At 42.3% G+C, this 15,401-nt stretch overlaps 1 protein-coding gene across 6 annotated transcripts in view; it reads left to right on the top strand.

Moving 5' to 3' along the window:
* Positions 1 to 3,329, top strand: part of crtc3 (CREB regulated transcription coactivator 3) — a 65,688-nt gene extending 62,359 nt beyond the window's left edge. For all 6 annotated transcript variants that reach the window (XM_015953969.3, XM_070554481.1, XM_070554480.1 and 3 more), the window contains 2 exons: positions 403 to 622; positions 2,920 to 3,329. In XM_015953969.3, coding sequence (XP_015809455.3) covers positions 403 to 622; positions 2,920 to 3,125 — 426 coding nt within the window. In that variant the 3' untranslated portion in view covers positions 3,126 to 3,329. The remainder of the gene's footprint in view (positions 1 to 402; positions 623 to 2,919) is intronic.
* Positions 3,330 to 15,401: the final 12,072 nt, after the last annotated feature.

Raw genomic sequence — 15,401 nt, 5'->3', positions numbered from 1 at the left:
GAAGTGCAAGTTTAATGGTAACTGGATGGTTAATCCCACGTTCGTGACGTGGTTAGCTCCGGTCCCAGGCAATAGCTGGAAATTATAGCAGAAATTAAATTTTAAAAATAGCTTAAATTTGGTCTAAGTGGCCTTAAAAAGGTCTTAAAAAGTCTTAAATTTGGCTCCCTTAAACCTGCAGATACCCTGGAAACCAGTCTTTCCATTGTAGAGCTTTACTGTGGGGTTATGTTTGTCCGTTATTCTTGGCCCCTGAACAGTTGTGAGCCCCAACAGAGTTTTATTTAGTCCTTGTTATTAGGAAGCGTTGTAAGAGCTGTGACACCAGTGGGACTGCCAGTTTGACCGTGACTGACTTGTGTTTTCTCCCGATGGCCTCTTTTCTTTCCATCTGCTGCCCAGTTGGACCAGTTCAGTTTGCTGGAAAATGTTTTGAGCTCCACAGCAGGGGGGTCCTGCTATGATCCTTCATCATCCTCCTCTTCGTCCTCCCTATACCACTCTCAGGCAGCTCTGTCAGGGCTGGGGGGGAGCCACGGCAGCCTGCAGGACCCGATGCACATGAGATCCAATATGCTGTACTCCAACTGCAGTGGAGGGTTGCCCAACATCATCCTCACAGGTGAGTCGGAGGCCTGATGGCTGTTCTGGTCTCCTCTATTATGAATATTATTATTTATTATTTTATTTTTTAATTAACAGAAAAACTCAATATTCTAGTATTTGGATATTAGCGAGGAGAAGTTCTGATCCATATGCAGGTGCTGGTCATTAAATTAGAATATGCTTATGTTTATGTATTTAGCAGACTCTTTTGTCCAAAGCGACTTACAAGTGATAACCGGCATGTTGCCCGAGGCTAACAACAACAATAACAACAACAACAATAACAACAACTTGACATCAGTCATGGAGAGGAGGGAACAAGGAGTGGACAGTAGAGAGGGGGGATGGGTGCAGGGAGGGTGCTAGTTAAGAAGATGCTCTCTGAAGAGCAGGGTCTTCAGGATCAGGATAATATCATGAAAAAGCAGATTTATTTCAGTAATTCCATTCAAAATGTGATTAATTTATGACACACTGGCATGTTTCCGGTCACCTACAGGCGTAATTCCACTATCTAGGTGGATGTTCTATTCTATCTTCTAACACCCAGAAGAGTCTGCAGTGCTTGTTGACATTCCATGAAGACAAGATTGTCAAACTTATCTCAGACTGCTGGATTTCACACTCTGAATAAAAAAGTGAACTTTTACAACTCATGAGTTAAATAATCATATGGTTGAATGAACCAGATGTTATGTGAAATGCTTGAATAATCTGTGCCTAATTCAGTGAAGTTGAAATGAATATTGTTCTTACAATGATCCATTTAGATCATATGATCAGTAATGTTTGATTTAACAAGTTAATCATTATCTACACTCATACACAATGTTCATTAGGTGCAAATTAAGGTGAAGGTCATCTCGCATAAAGTTAAAAGATTCTTTATCCACAGAACTAGAGCAGCTTGGCTGGGGGTCTCCGATCAGGGGTTGTAGACACAACAGATTGCGTCTGATGTCGTTTTATTAATAATCACCTCTCTAGTTCAGTGATACTCAGTTGGCGGCCTGTGGACCACATCGGGCCCGGGAGCCCTGTCTTTGTGGCCCCCAAACCCCACGCGCACCCCCCACCTCCACCCCCGATAGCCGACCGGGAGGTGTATAGAGCTGAGGAAAATAATCAAATAAGAGATGCGAACATTAACGATTCTGCATCATAGAAGAGTACCATAATCAATTATAGTGGAATGTAGTTTTGTTATTTTAACGGCGGCACCGGCGCAGCATCCACATCTGTCAGAGCGGTGTTCTCCACATTTACCGGGTAGGAGACTTTGGGCTGCCTTTATGTGGTACTGCAGGGCTGAGCGCTGGAGCTGTAACCTTAGACCGAACCCAATCAGCCCGATTGGTTCTGTTGGATTTGGGCCGTGAATTATGTTAATTGAGTGGGTTGTCGCGCTCCGCTCGCTCGATCAGCGACTGAGAGAGAGAGAGTGGGAGATTGTCTGCTCACACGAGAGGATCGGCGGACGCTCCTCCAAACACGCATTATTATTTTCATAATTTCATTATTATTTATCCTGGAAGCGCTCAGTCAGACCGAGCGTTGTGATGTCGGGAGATCCGGTCTTGGGGAGGGGGCGGGGTCAGTGACAGCGGCTGCAACATGATCATCTGTCACGGAGAAGTTAAAAGGAGAGAGAAATAGAAGAAAGAAGTTCTTGTTCCACTTTATTCTTTAGTTTCATGATGATAAACTGATGTTAAATTCAGCTTAAAGAAAAACTGGGAGGAAGCTTTGGTTCATTTGAAGTTACAGGAGACTTGTCTATCTGCTCCTCCAGAGACAGCATGGACATGAGGGTTACATGGTGAGGGTCCCACAGGACAGGTTAGTGCAGTCACACAGCCGAGCTGGAGGGGGACTGGTGCTGTCCTGCTTTATATTGCAAGCTTGTGTGTTATGTGCTTTACAGCCAGCGGTCCAAACAGCAGCAGCTAAAATTACTCTAAATTTTTACTGGCTGGTCATTGACAGACCTTATCCTGGCATCTGAAGTGTTTACATTGTACTTTTCTTCTAAAAGTAAACATTTGTTGGAGTTTGAGACATAAAGAGGGCGGCTTGTTTTTCGAAGCTTCTGTAGTGAGTTGGCAGTTCCCACCGGAGGGAGATGAAGTAGTTGACTCTGCTGCCTCGGGCTCTTGCTTTGATTCTCCTGTAGGTGCTGCTGGTCTGATCAGAGCTAAAGTTTCAGCTCCACACTTTTAAACTCAGGAGGAAGATCCATCCTGACTAATGATGAGGGCGGCCATAGTATGAGGAAGTGTTTTCACCCACCGCCGTCTGTTGTTTGTGTCTCAGATGACTCTAACCCGAGCCTGTCGAAGGACATCAGCAACGCCCTCTCCACTGTACCGGAGTGCTTCGACTCAGAGGGAGGCTTCCCATTGGAGGACGAGCTGCGCATCGAGCCGCTCAGCCTGGACGGTCTGAGCATGCTCAGTGATCCCGACATGGTGTTGCCGGACCCATCTGTGGAGGATACTTTCCGCAGCGACAGACTCTGAATATGAAGAGCTTCACCCAGTTTAAGACAGAAAACACACACACACACACACACACGGATTTACAGTGTAAAAGTGTCTAAATCTTAAAATGCATGCCACACACTGTGGAAACGACCACATGCATGCATCCAGCACCACTAAGAGTCATGAAATGTGAAAGACGAGCAGCTTGCAGACTGACTTCTTCATCTTTGAATAGGGAGACTCGTGAACACTGTTTACACCTGCTTCTGATGCATGCTTGTGCTCACGTTTGTCAGATTGTTTAAAACGATGCAGCCGTGTGTTTGAAACCTGCTCTGGGATCGGATGCAGGTCCAGCTCTGAGTCTTTGCTCCCTGCAGACGGCCTCTACTGAAAACCAAAACGGAAAACACAAACAAGCGACCATCCAGAGTTGTGTTTTTCTCTCATCACCAGCTCACAGCCCCATATTCCTCCTCTCTGAAGCCATGGAAACACTATAACCATGGTTACACACCATAGCAACCCCATCACCGTGCAGAAGAGAAGCAGAAATGCCAACACATAATTTACGTTTCTCGCTGCTGTAATAAAGAAGCGGAGCCCAGCGCAGAGTTCCAGCTACCGCTCGCAGCTGGAGCAGCGACCGCCGACGGGTTTCTTCTAGAAAACTCAAAGCCAGACTCCTGAACAGTCCAGAGGAAACTCAAGTCCTCAGATCATGCTTCTTTGCATTTGATGTCTGAACATTTTGAAAGGTTCTCTGCAGGTTTTTAATATAAATGTATATATTCCTACGTAGGCCTCAGATTTTAGTCTCATTTTCAAACAAGACAAGAAGGGCAAACTGTTTACAAAGATGAGATTGTATTAAGTAAATATTACTAATATTTTTAATTTCAAGTAGAGAAATAAAATTCTAAGATTTGTTAAATGATATATTTTTCTTGCAATTTGGATGAACATGGACTTGTTTGTGTAACTCAGGCAGCACTGAGACAATTGAACATTAAAGTCCCACTTTTTATTTTGTACGTTTGTGTTTGGATACCTAAATGTACGTTCACTGCGTATGATTTTTGTTTTGTACTGACGTGTAAAGGCGCTTGTACCGTACTTATAACCTGTTTGTGAATAAGGGCATGCTCTGTGCTACTGTGGAGGGATTTTCATCCTACATCTGTCGGCTTCTGTCCGCGTGTTTCTGGAGTTTAGTGAAGTGTCCCCATGTGGCTGCACAGTCAGAGCGACGCATTCGGAGAGTAGATGGTGTGGACACTGCACTTAAAGTTTTCTTTGCACTAATTGGTTCACATTGTTTGTTTTTTTTTCCTGAAAACCCAAAGAAGTTGCATGAAGCCACGGGAAAGGAAGGTGTGTGTGTGTGTGTGTGTGTTATTAGTGCATTTACACACCTCCTGATCAGCAGCTATAATTTGTTGTGAGAGACAGATTTTTGTTTCTGGGTCCTGTGAGGTTTTGTAAAGAGTTACCTGCAGTAGATTATGTAACAGCTCAGCCATTCTGGGCATTGACTGCCCCCTAGTGTCCCTTTTGAACAAGAGCTGGTGTTTCATGTTTGCTTTTTTTTTTTTTACCTATGCAACTTTTCCAGAGTGAAACCTGTTGAACAGGTGCAGCTTGCACAATATGCAGCGTAGCATGGCTCGTTTTTTTTCTAACCTACACAATGTGAGGGATCAAATTTGATAGATATTACACGTGTCCACTGTGAACGGTTCGTCAACAGAGGAGTTTGAACGCAGTTTTTTGTTTTTACAGACTGTCACTGTGTAGCCTGTGGGGTGTTTTTGTGCATGAAAGATTCAGTCGTAATATCTGTCGGTTTACTTTACATCCACTTTCACTTCCTTTCATTTCTTTAACCCGATGGGAGGGGAGCTGGAGACACATTGTGGTGTAATTTAGCTTTTTCTGAGGTTTTCTTTCTCTTTTCCCTCCTCGTTCCTGCCGGTTTTCCTGCTGTCTTTTTGCCTGCCTTCTGCTGCCTTACTGTGTTTGTTTTTCCATATTCCAGCTGTTTCCTGCATCAATTCTCTTTAGCTTTAGCTCACTTTACTCTGCCTGTGGTTGTTTTCTGTCATCTGGTCTCAACGTCAAGACTATTTGTATTTTTTCAAGGTTGTTTTTTGTTTGTTGCTTAAAAGTGTACAGTTCTGTTATTTAAAGAATGTTTATGCCCTTTAGTGTTACTTTTCAAAGTCATTTGAGTTTTTCCTCGAGGTATAAAATGTTATTGGCTTGTAACGTATGTTATAGTGCTTATCTTTCTGGTTTAATATAATCAATAAAAAATATAAAATTGTTATAAAATGGCTAGCTGTTCTGAATTCTTTGGTTTTCAATTATTACCTGGAGCTGTTTGAGTTATGTTGATGTGAAGGGCTCCATCCTTTACAAATTACTATCACGCTATTGTTTATAGAAAAGTCCAGTCAACATTTCTCTTTACTGTTATAACTATATAATATAACTATAAATGTATCAAATTACAGCATATTTTAAAAAAAACTAAATACTAAATGACATCTTTTAATAATTAAAAAATACGGAATACCGTTGTTTATTAAATTACAAAAGAAAACCAGCTGCTAGAGAATGAGTCAGTATTTCATTTAATGTGTGGATATAAATGTAACATGTATTTTATCTTTCCAACTTTTTAACGTGATTATTTAGTGTTTCTTTGTTGCTGCTCAGCTCTTTTTCTGTTTAAGGAAACCGGTGTTGGCCAAATGTCGCCCTCCGGTGGCTATTCTGCGGTAGAACACAAGGTTTTCAATTTCATTTAGAATCTTTCCAATATTTGGTAAGCAGTTAACAATTTTAGATGTGGAAAAATAATTCTGGCATATAGTATGAATGATAAATGAAGTCAAAAGGAAACTTGCAACCAGATCAATTGGGTGAATGGTCTGTGTTCTAACCCCCCCCCCCCCCCCCCCCCCCCCCTCATCATCTGCACAAAGATATGTTAGATGATCTAAAACCGAAAAAAAAAAAATTCTGCAAACCTCCATGAACTGAAATCTGTGTTTTTTAAGAACTGGTGGAAAAATGTATTATCTAATAAATAAGTCGTAGATTTACAGAAACATACAATAACTTGCGTACATTCATAAAACTACTGCGTCACTGACCCCGGCTCTTAGTTTGGTAAAAGATGCTTTTGTTATAAAGCAGCTGTGCTTTCAAGATGAAATTACAGGCGGTAACACTTCTGTGTTTATTTTCAAAGAGTAAATTGAAGTCAGATGGCAACAATTTGAAAGCAGATAATTTCTGCCTACCACCCATGAAAGGTAATTTACTATTAGCTTTTGCCACATGGGAAACGCCATTGATTCAGGGGCAGATGGTTAAAAAAATCCTAAATAATAAATTCCTTCATAGTTCTGGTTTGGTTGAATAAAGATTTAAATATTTTTGTTTTAGGTAACAAAAGAGAAAATGAGCTCAATTAAAAATGTTTTGTTGACTAATAAAGATTTAAAATTTCAAAAAAGATTAAAAGAATACAGTGTATCCCTAAGATTTGTTTAAAATGTTATATTTATAGCTAAAAATTTGTTCTCATTGCGACATCACAACATTTGGTGCCTTGTTGGTGGGAATTTCATTCCATACATTCACATACTCATACATCGGCTGTGTGTGACTGCAGTAAAGTCAGGCAGATGGACAATGTGGGCTCCTGGAGATCAGCCAGACCTCATACATCACATGCAGCCTGGGAGCGAGTTCCCAAAACAAAAACATGCACACACAGCACAGCGAGGGAGCTGAGCAGATAATCACCATTGTCACTCAGAGAGCTGGAGTCGGTCCACACCGTGAGTCGGGGCAGGTCAGGATGCCAGCCTGAATTCCTTTGAGGGTTGTGTTGGTGTGTATGCGCCCCCAGGTTCCCACCAGCTGGAGGGCGGGCTGGACTGAGCCACAGCCTGGGAGTAATTAATGATGTCCACAGTCTGACAGAGCAGTGCTTTTATTGTATTTGACTTGTTTTCTAGTAGTTTAGGAACAAATTGTGATGAAGCGTTGGCCATGGAGTGCAACATTTACCACAGAGATGGATAAAACCAGCCCTCAGCGGGGTCTTGGCTGAAGGATTCCTTCTTGTCCCAGAAGTTTTAGCTGCCTCTCACAGATGTCATCAGTCAGATCCTTTATTTGTAGCATTCATCACAAAGCGCTTCACAGAGATCAAGAAAACAAAACATAAGTCAAGTCATAAAATCAAAGTGTTAAAAACAAAACAGCAAATATAAAATACATTAAAATCATAAAAAAACAAAGTCATGGAATTATGAAATGATCATAAAACAAATGCTAAAACAATGGATAACATTCCTGAATAATTCCTTCTCATCTCCATCTGCCACCTCTGTGTGATGGAAATGGTTTTCTGTCTAAATATGTATTTAAGATGTAGATCAGGTTTCCATTTTACATTTACCACATGGTGTATGTCCTCTTGGTGCATGTTTGTTGTGCTCATGGTTATAAACTCTGCTATGAGGTGTGTTTATCAGCATGTTCCAGCTTCAGATGAATCAGAGGGACAGTTTTACATCCAGCCTGACCTCCAAGCAAACACCAGACTACCAGGAGGCGGAGTTTAATTCAGTCTGTAAAGTTTTTCAAGTCCTAAGCAGGATTTCCATAGTCATCAGTGAAGGGCAGGCTACTGAAGTAACACAAGTGGTCATTAGTTGTGTTATGGCACTCAAAAAAATCTGCTGTAAAATACATAAATCTAGTCCATTTAAGTCCCAGCTGATGTAACATCCTGTCTCTGACAAGTGTTCTACGTCAGCTCTGCAGCATCTTTCCTGGTGAGGTGTTGACTGCTTCTTTAATGCAATCTGGTCCCCGTACACGCTCTAAGTACACTGCATAGAAATGGGTCAAAACGAATACAAAAGTCTCTTAAAAGCAACACAAAATCACATAAAACCAAAGTGAGAAGAAGAGAAAGAGAGATGCAAAATCAGATTAAAAAACTAAAGCCAGATCTAAAAAAAGCAGACATGACATTGACCTTTCAGGGCACTCGTTGAAGTATTTTAAATGTTTAAAATTTTCTACCCCAGGGTGTTATTGTAGTCAATAACTAAAATGTATTTCTGTTGTTACAGTTTTCTAAAATATTTATTTTCCTGCAGAAAATCAGAGAAAACTAAGTGATGAAATATGGACGTTGGCGCTGTTCTGGTAAAAGAAATCCCAAAATAAAACACATGAACAAGTTCAATAAACATTCTTTTTGAAAAATATAGATAATTTTAAGAAACGTTAGAATGATCCAGCTAGTTTTAAATGTTATATCACTGTTCAAAAATACTGATTATATTTTGTAATTTTTAACTGTAATTTGTAATCTTCCATCTGTTTATGAAATTTTATAATTTTATGACTTTTTGATGTAAATTTATTTCTATTTTGAGATCATTATGATTTTATGACTTTGTTTTATTTAGTTTTGATATATGTGAAGCACTTTGTGATTCTATGTCTGTGATAAGTGCTGTTTAAATAACATTTACCTACTTACAATTATTAAACTACATAGTATAAAAACAGATTATTGTGGAATTTTTAGGAAAAGTTATTGAATAACAGATACTATTTCTGATCAAACATTGATTATTAGAATATTTTAGAATATTTTATGTTTGAGAATCTGCCTTGAGGGTCATCTTCCTCCTGTTCATCATCATCACTGATGACGAGGTTGGTTAGTGCAATAACTGTCCTCCATTTTCCAGAGAAATCTTAGTTTACAACAGCTAAACATATTCAGTATCATAATTGTTATTATTACTGTTACCATGAATATTAAGATTATGTCTAAGAAAAGAACTGATTTTACCTAAAAAATATTCATCATTATAATATGTTCAAATATGCAGATTTGATTTTCATGCTAAGATTGCACCAACTTTGTTGTGTTTAACGTTTACAATACATTTATCCTTATTTAGCACAACTAGCCAACCTTGTGATGTGAGAGTTTCATAAACCTAGCATTATTAGTTTTAGAGATCTGACCGTAAACACGAGAGGAGACCGAGCAGTTTTCTGGCTCTGCAGACACACCAGTATGACGCGTTATAGTCCTGCACTGATTGGTGGAATGGCATCATGGCGCAAACTGTGACTAGCTTGATCTCTAATGATTGTTTGGGTGAAATCCCGTAAGTCTAAGAGTTCGTGAAAAGGCACACCGACATCATTTATGATGTGAGTGGAAGTGTCTAAATATAGACGTTGGCCCCCTAAAGGGTTCAAATCACATAATCTGAGAAATGCAAAAGCAAACAGTCATTTATAAAAATTCAACAGACACAAAGCCATTAAAAATAAACTGACACATGGAGACTGGCAGACATGAAACAACAAGGTGAAAAATATTGGCAAGAGGTGCTGATCTGTGGCTTGACCTAGCAAGAGTAAGGGTTCTTTGGTGTGTTCTTGCTGTGTTTAGTTTCAAAACCCATCTTTCAGTTCTTTTTAAAACACAGAAAAGGTTTAATTGCCTGCAACGTTTCATTTGCGGCTGCAAACATCATCAGGCTGAGGCCGATGGTGGCATCACTTCCTTCATTTACCCGCGGGCAGCAGAGGGCGCCCTCTGCTGCCAACTCTCCCCTCTCCGATGATGCACAGAAATACAAAAGATGGATAAAAGAAGCTGTCGAGATAAGGAGACGTGGATGTGGGACCATGAACAGAGACGATGGAGTTTACTCGTTGGATCGCACATGGGACTGCATCATCGGAGAACGCTGAGAACATTTTCTCCTCCTGCTCCCTCACATCATCACACAATCATGCACATAGGATACCTTAGGGGGTGGAGAAGTCAGGGAGTGCGGGTATGGACTCCATTTCCACATTCCTGTGGCAACCTGCCCCCCAATTTTATTTGCACCTTACAGCAACAACATTCCACGCAAAAACACACTTAGGGCCTTGGGAGTGAGCACATTCAACAGCAGTTGGCAGGGGGATTTCTCAGCCTCATCCCGAGTGCCGGTGCCCACTTCCAATTTTAAACTGCACTTAGACACAGATGGCTGTGGGTGCAAGTGGGGTGGTGTGGTGGCATCAGCTGGCGTAGGCCAGATGATGCCCGCACTGCCCGCTCACCACAGCCATGGAATACACCTCATCAACACTCACTAACACTATATTGGAGCAGGCGGAGGGAGACTAGGGGTCTTAGCACACCTCTGTTGTCACTTGGCTTCCTGGGGCTGGAGGCTAGGAAGGAGATCCGGCTGTCCGGTTGGGGTCTGGGGTGGTGGATTGCTGTGCTCAGTGTTGGGCGGGGGGCCTGCTCATCAGCACCCCAGCAGAAAGGGTTGAACTCTGGGAACCGGTGATGGTTGTACCCCATGTGCAGCAGTACCGGGACCAGAGTGAATAGGGTGTGTATGGGGAGCATGAGTGGGTGTCCGGCGTACATTTTTGTAAGTCTTTGGTTGTATGTGTATGTGTGAGCATGAGGGAGGGAGTGTGTGACTGTGTTTGTGTATGACTGTATATGTCAGGTGGGGCCTTTGACTCCTCCCCTCTCCTGGGACTTCTTTTGATGACATAGATCTTCGTCTCCCCTCCCCCTGCCACACCTGGTGTGAGGTGTGGTGCCTTGGTCTGCCTGAGTGTTTGTGGCTCCTGGGTCAGGGGGTTCAAGATTTTTGGCAACTGCCTGATAGATCCCGGTGGCTGCCTGGTGGGGTCTGGGTCCCTGGGCTCTGCTGGGTCCCCAGCGGGGCTGGTCGCCCCTGGGTCCTGGGTCGCTGGGTCCCGGGCTCGGCCGGCTAGGGGGTGGGAGGCTGCGGGCAGGCCTGAGGGCTTGCTGCTGATGTCTCTCGGGACTCTGCCGGCTGCTGGTTGTGGCCCCCCGTGGCGATCCTCTGCGCCTCTCGAGGGGGGCAGGGGCCTTTCTGGTCGTGGTCTCCTTGGGGTTAATGTGTTCTGGGGCAGCTCCTGGATCTCTGGGACTTGGAGCTCCCTCCATCTCCTACACATCTTTGGGGGGCAGATCTGTGGTCCCTCACACTCTCTATTGGATGCGCCTATAGATAAACCTTACATAAACAAGTGCGTGTACACACACAGGTGCTCACATGGTGCTCTCAAAAGTATGGACTTGGGCACATTCAACACAGGCCTTAATGCTGTGGTTGGCACTAAATGCACAGTGATTTATTATCGTGTGATTGTTCAGTTAAACAATGTTGATCATATATTTCTTCATCAAGTTGATGCAGTGATAGTTGTCATGATCAGGGGAAGGCGTTTAACCCAGGACATGCAGAATCACAACACACTCACAGGTTTAAACAAAAATAATAAAAGTTTATTTTAAGAACGAGAACATAAGGCGCACTGGAAATTCCAGTGGAGGTCGGGAGAACGGAGCGCAGCGTCTCAGGAGGGGAGAGCAGATAAAGGTGAGTCCTGAGATGTGAGTCTTAACTGAGGAGGTGCAGAGAAAAGACTTACAGGGAATAAGGTAGGTGGAGGTATTGGGAAGGGCAGGTCGAGAGTCGGGGTGTGTCCAGGTGAGTAGGTCCAGGAGAGGGAGCGTGGGGAGAGCAGGTGAGTGGAGCGGATGGAGGAATGGAGAACACCAGAGAGCTGTGTCCAGAAGGTTTATGTAGCGAAGGTGAGTATCCTGATGAGTTACTGAATCCAGATGTGAGCATAAAAAATCACAAAAATCCATAAATCCAGAAAATCACAAGAGGCACAAAATGCTATATCACTGGAAGGCTGGAAGCTACCGAGTTGTAGTAATCATTCCGCGTCGAGGTGTGTTCTCCAACTCTTTAAGTAGCCGGTACCGCTGATTGCTAATCTGCCACAACTGGAAGCCTCCCTCTCCTGAAACACAACTCAAAGGTGGAATGTTTGAGACGAGTATTCAACCTGACTCATGACAACAGTTTGCTCCTGTTGTATTGTTGTGTGTCCCTTTTCTGCAGGTCTAGAAGCAGACTCTTGTTCATCATTGATTGTTTATTTTTGTGGACACACAGGCAGCTCTGACCAAGACAGGAAGAGACTGAACAAGCTAGTTCACAAAGCTAGCTCGGTTCTGGGATGCCCACTGGATTCAGTTGAGGAGACGTGTGAAAAAAGAGATGCTGGGGAAGATGACCTCCATCTTAAAAAATAAAACTCCCATCCTCTGCATTCCACTGTGGAGACCATGGTCAGCTCCTTCAGAGGCAGACTGAGACATTCCAGATGTAAAACAGAACGCTACCATGGGTCATTCATCCCTTCTGCAGTAAGAGGGTAGAACCCCTCAGTCTAAGCTGCACTGGCATTATCCTGGTACACAGTAACATCAAAGCAATACTAAGTTTGTGCTCAACACTCATGTAATGCCAGATTTACATAGTATGTGCGTGTCCCTGTAAATAAATGGCCTGTATTTGATATTGCGCCTTCTAGAGTCCTGGAACCCCCCAAGTCACTTTACAGCACAATCACCCAGTCACACACACATTCACACCCTGGTGGTGATGAGCTTCATTGTAGCCACAGCTGCCCTGGGAGGCACTGACACGGGTGAGTCTGCCGAACACAGGTGCCACCGGTTTCTGAACAGCAGGCAAGGGGAGCTAAGTGTCTTGCCCAAGGACACAATGACAGCGACAGACTGAGAGGGGCTCAAACCTGCAACCTTCCGATTACGGGGCGAGCACTTAACTCCTGTGCTACTGACACCCCTAGTATGCTGCATAGTGCTGGTTTTTAGTGGTCGAAGGTTACAATACTAGTGTACTGCCTATGTGTATACATACATGTACTTTTGTTAGTATTTTTCTTCATATTATTCTCTCAACTGTTTGTGCTGCTGTAATAAGTGTATTTCCCCATTGTGGGATTAATCAAGTCTATTCTATTCTATTCTATTCTATTCTATTCTATTCTATTCTATTCTATTCTAAACTAAAGCCACACAACAGAGCAGAAACAGTTCAACTGAGCTTTGTTCCCAGAGCAGGAGGCGCAGAAGCACCTTATCTGTGGTCTGCTCTGTAAACCACGTCCCGGATCTGCTTCATGGCTTTAGGGGTTTGTTTACATGCTTTTGTGCTACTCTCGTCGACCACTTTGAACCACATTCCTGCTCGGTAGGAACATCTGACATCAGTAAGTGGGTAAGGGATTACTGTGTTGGCTGTGGCATTTTTATTCCACATATATGGAGGTTTAATATTAACACATTTTTTATACCCACAAAACTGTAACATTATGGGTACTAAATAAAAAAAGTCTACACAAATAATGTGCCTTTATGTCGAAGCGTATCTGTGAAAACACATTTACAAAATCTCAAAACCGCAGTTTACAGAACTTTCACTGCTACTACTTTGCTCACGCAGAGCTAGTGGCTCCCCCAGTTTGTCCCCACGTGGGGGTGCCCATCTCTGCCTGGAAATCCTGGGATGGCTCAGGGGATCAGAGAGAGAAAGGTTCCTGCAGGATTGCTAAGGTGGCAGGCAGTTGCAAGTTGGAGGGGGGGCAGTCAGAAACTTGTCAGCGCAGTGGAATAAAGCTTTTTGTGTGCCTCCAGCTCACCCTGAAGTACCTCTAGATCAGGCTAACTGAAATAGCTTTTTTAAAACGACTTGGTTGCCCTGATTACCCGTGAAATGCTACAGACGGGCATATTTGGATGGTATTCGTAAGATGCTTTTGTAACCGGATTACAGGATACAATAAGATAATTAAAAGAAAAAATAAACAAATGGGCCAATAATTAGGTTCGGGGAGAATTGGAGGTTGTTTAAGAATGACTGGAGTCACGGGTATAGCATGAAACGGTTTATATACTAAATTTTAATAATAATGGGAAATATAACACATAAAGATAACACACAAAAACAGATGAAAACAATCGACAATAGTAAAATGCTCGGTATGAGATTTGATCATATGAGTCACAAGTCAGCCGGCGTCAAGTCAAATCCCCACGCTTGGGGTGAAAGTCAGAGTCCGGTGGTGCGATTTTTTTCCTACCGCACCGTTGAGATTGTTCACAGAAGAGAGCAGTCTGCTCTTCAGTTACTTGAGATGTCCTGGTTCGTTCAGTGGTTAAGGCTCGCCATCTCCCTCGTCAGGAAGAAATCCAGTTCTCGTTCCAAGTGAGTGATCATAGGAGTCGGGATCAAACCCAAGGAAAAAAAAAAAACCCAGCCTGTAAACAACAGGACTGTTAGCGAGTTGGCATCGACCCTTCTCGTCACATCACAGCATAAAGTCTTACAGACTTAAATAAATGCTTCACTCTATTGGCATAGCCAATCATGTTTGGGTTCACAGTTCAACTAACATAACATCAATTTGATTGTCTATTAAAATAATTCTCAGTAGCTCTGGAAATATAATTACATATGACAACAATTGTTCAGCTCAGTGGGCTCAGTTAGATTCTATTACTCTACACTATTCAACAAGAAATACATTCATGACAACAAGGATACATTTAGTTGTGTTTCTATACAGCATTGTGACACCTTGTATATCTGTAACACAATAAATAAATAAATAAATAAATAAATAAATAAATAAATAAATAAATAAATAAATAAATAAATAAAATGTTCTATAACAAAATTCAACAAAATATAAATTCTGGTCCTTTGGTCCACCTTTGTAAAATAATTCCTCCCTAATCAGTTAGCTTTTATTTATTTTTATTTATCTATTTTTTTTATTATTAAATGTTTGGTTAAGGGACGCATTGCTAATTCTATGGCGTTAGCTATAACGCCCCTGAGGACCTTGTACATCTAGGCCGTACCACCATTAACTGGCGGTTTGAGCCGTTAACTCCTGGGAATCCCATATGCCCTACCGCCGTTAACTGGCGGTTTGAGCCGTTAACTCCTATATGCCCTACCACCGTTAACTGGTAGTTTGAGATGTTAACTCCTGGGATCTAACGTCTAGCAGCCCACTGCTGTCACCTCGGTTGCTGTAATTAGCTTTTTGAATTTAATAATTTACTGAATTTAATCTCATTCACTCACCAACGCGCTCCAACGGTTCCCTCCTACAGAGGATTGGTTCACTCTGTCGTCTCCACACAAATCTATAAGAATGGAATTAATTTGATAAGCTATTTAAGTTTCCTTTTTTTTTAAGTTGCATCGTTAGCTTTTTCTCTTCTTTTTTCTTTACTCACCGCGTTGGTTCCAAGTTCCTAGCTCTTATTAGAAGGAGTCAAGTCCGCCTCTCCCTCTATCTATGCGGCACCCA

Source organism: Nothobranchius furzeri, chromosome 9 (assembly GCF_043380555.1).
Source record: "Nothobranchius furzeri strain GRZ-AD chromosome 9, NfurGRZ-RIMD1, whole genome shotgun sequence".
Classification (NCBI taxonomy): domain Eukaryota; kingdom Metazoa; phylum Chordata; class Actinopteri; order Cyprinodontiformes; family Nothobranchiidae; genus Nothobranchius; species Nothobranchius furzeri.
Note: the sequence above shows the minus strand (reverse complement) of the source record. Positions and strands in the feature narration are given on the sequence as shown.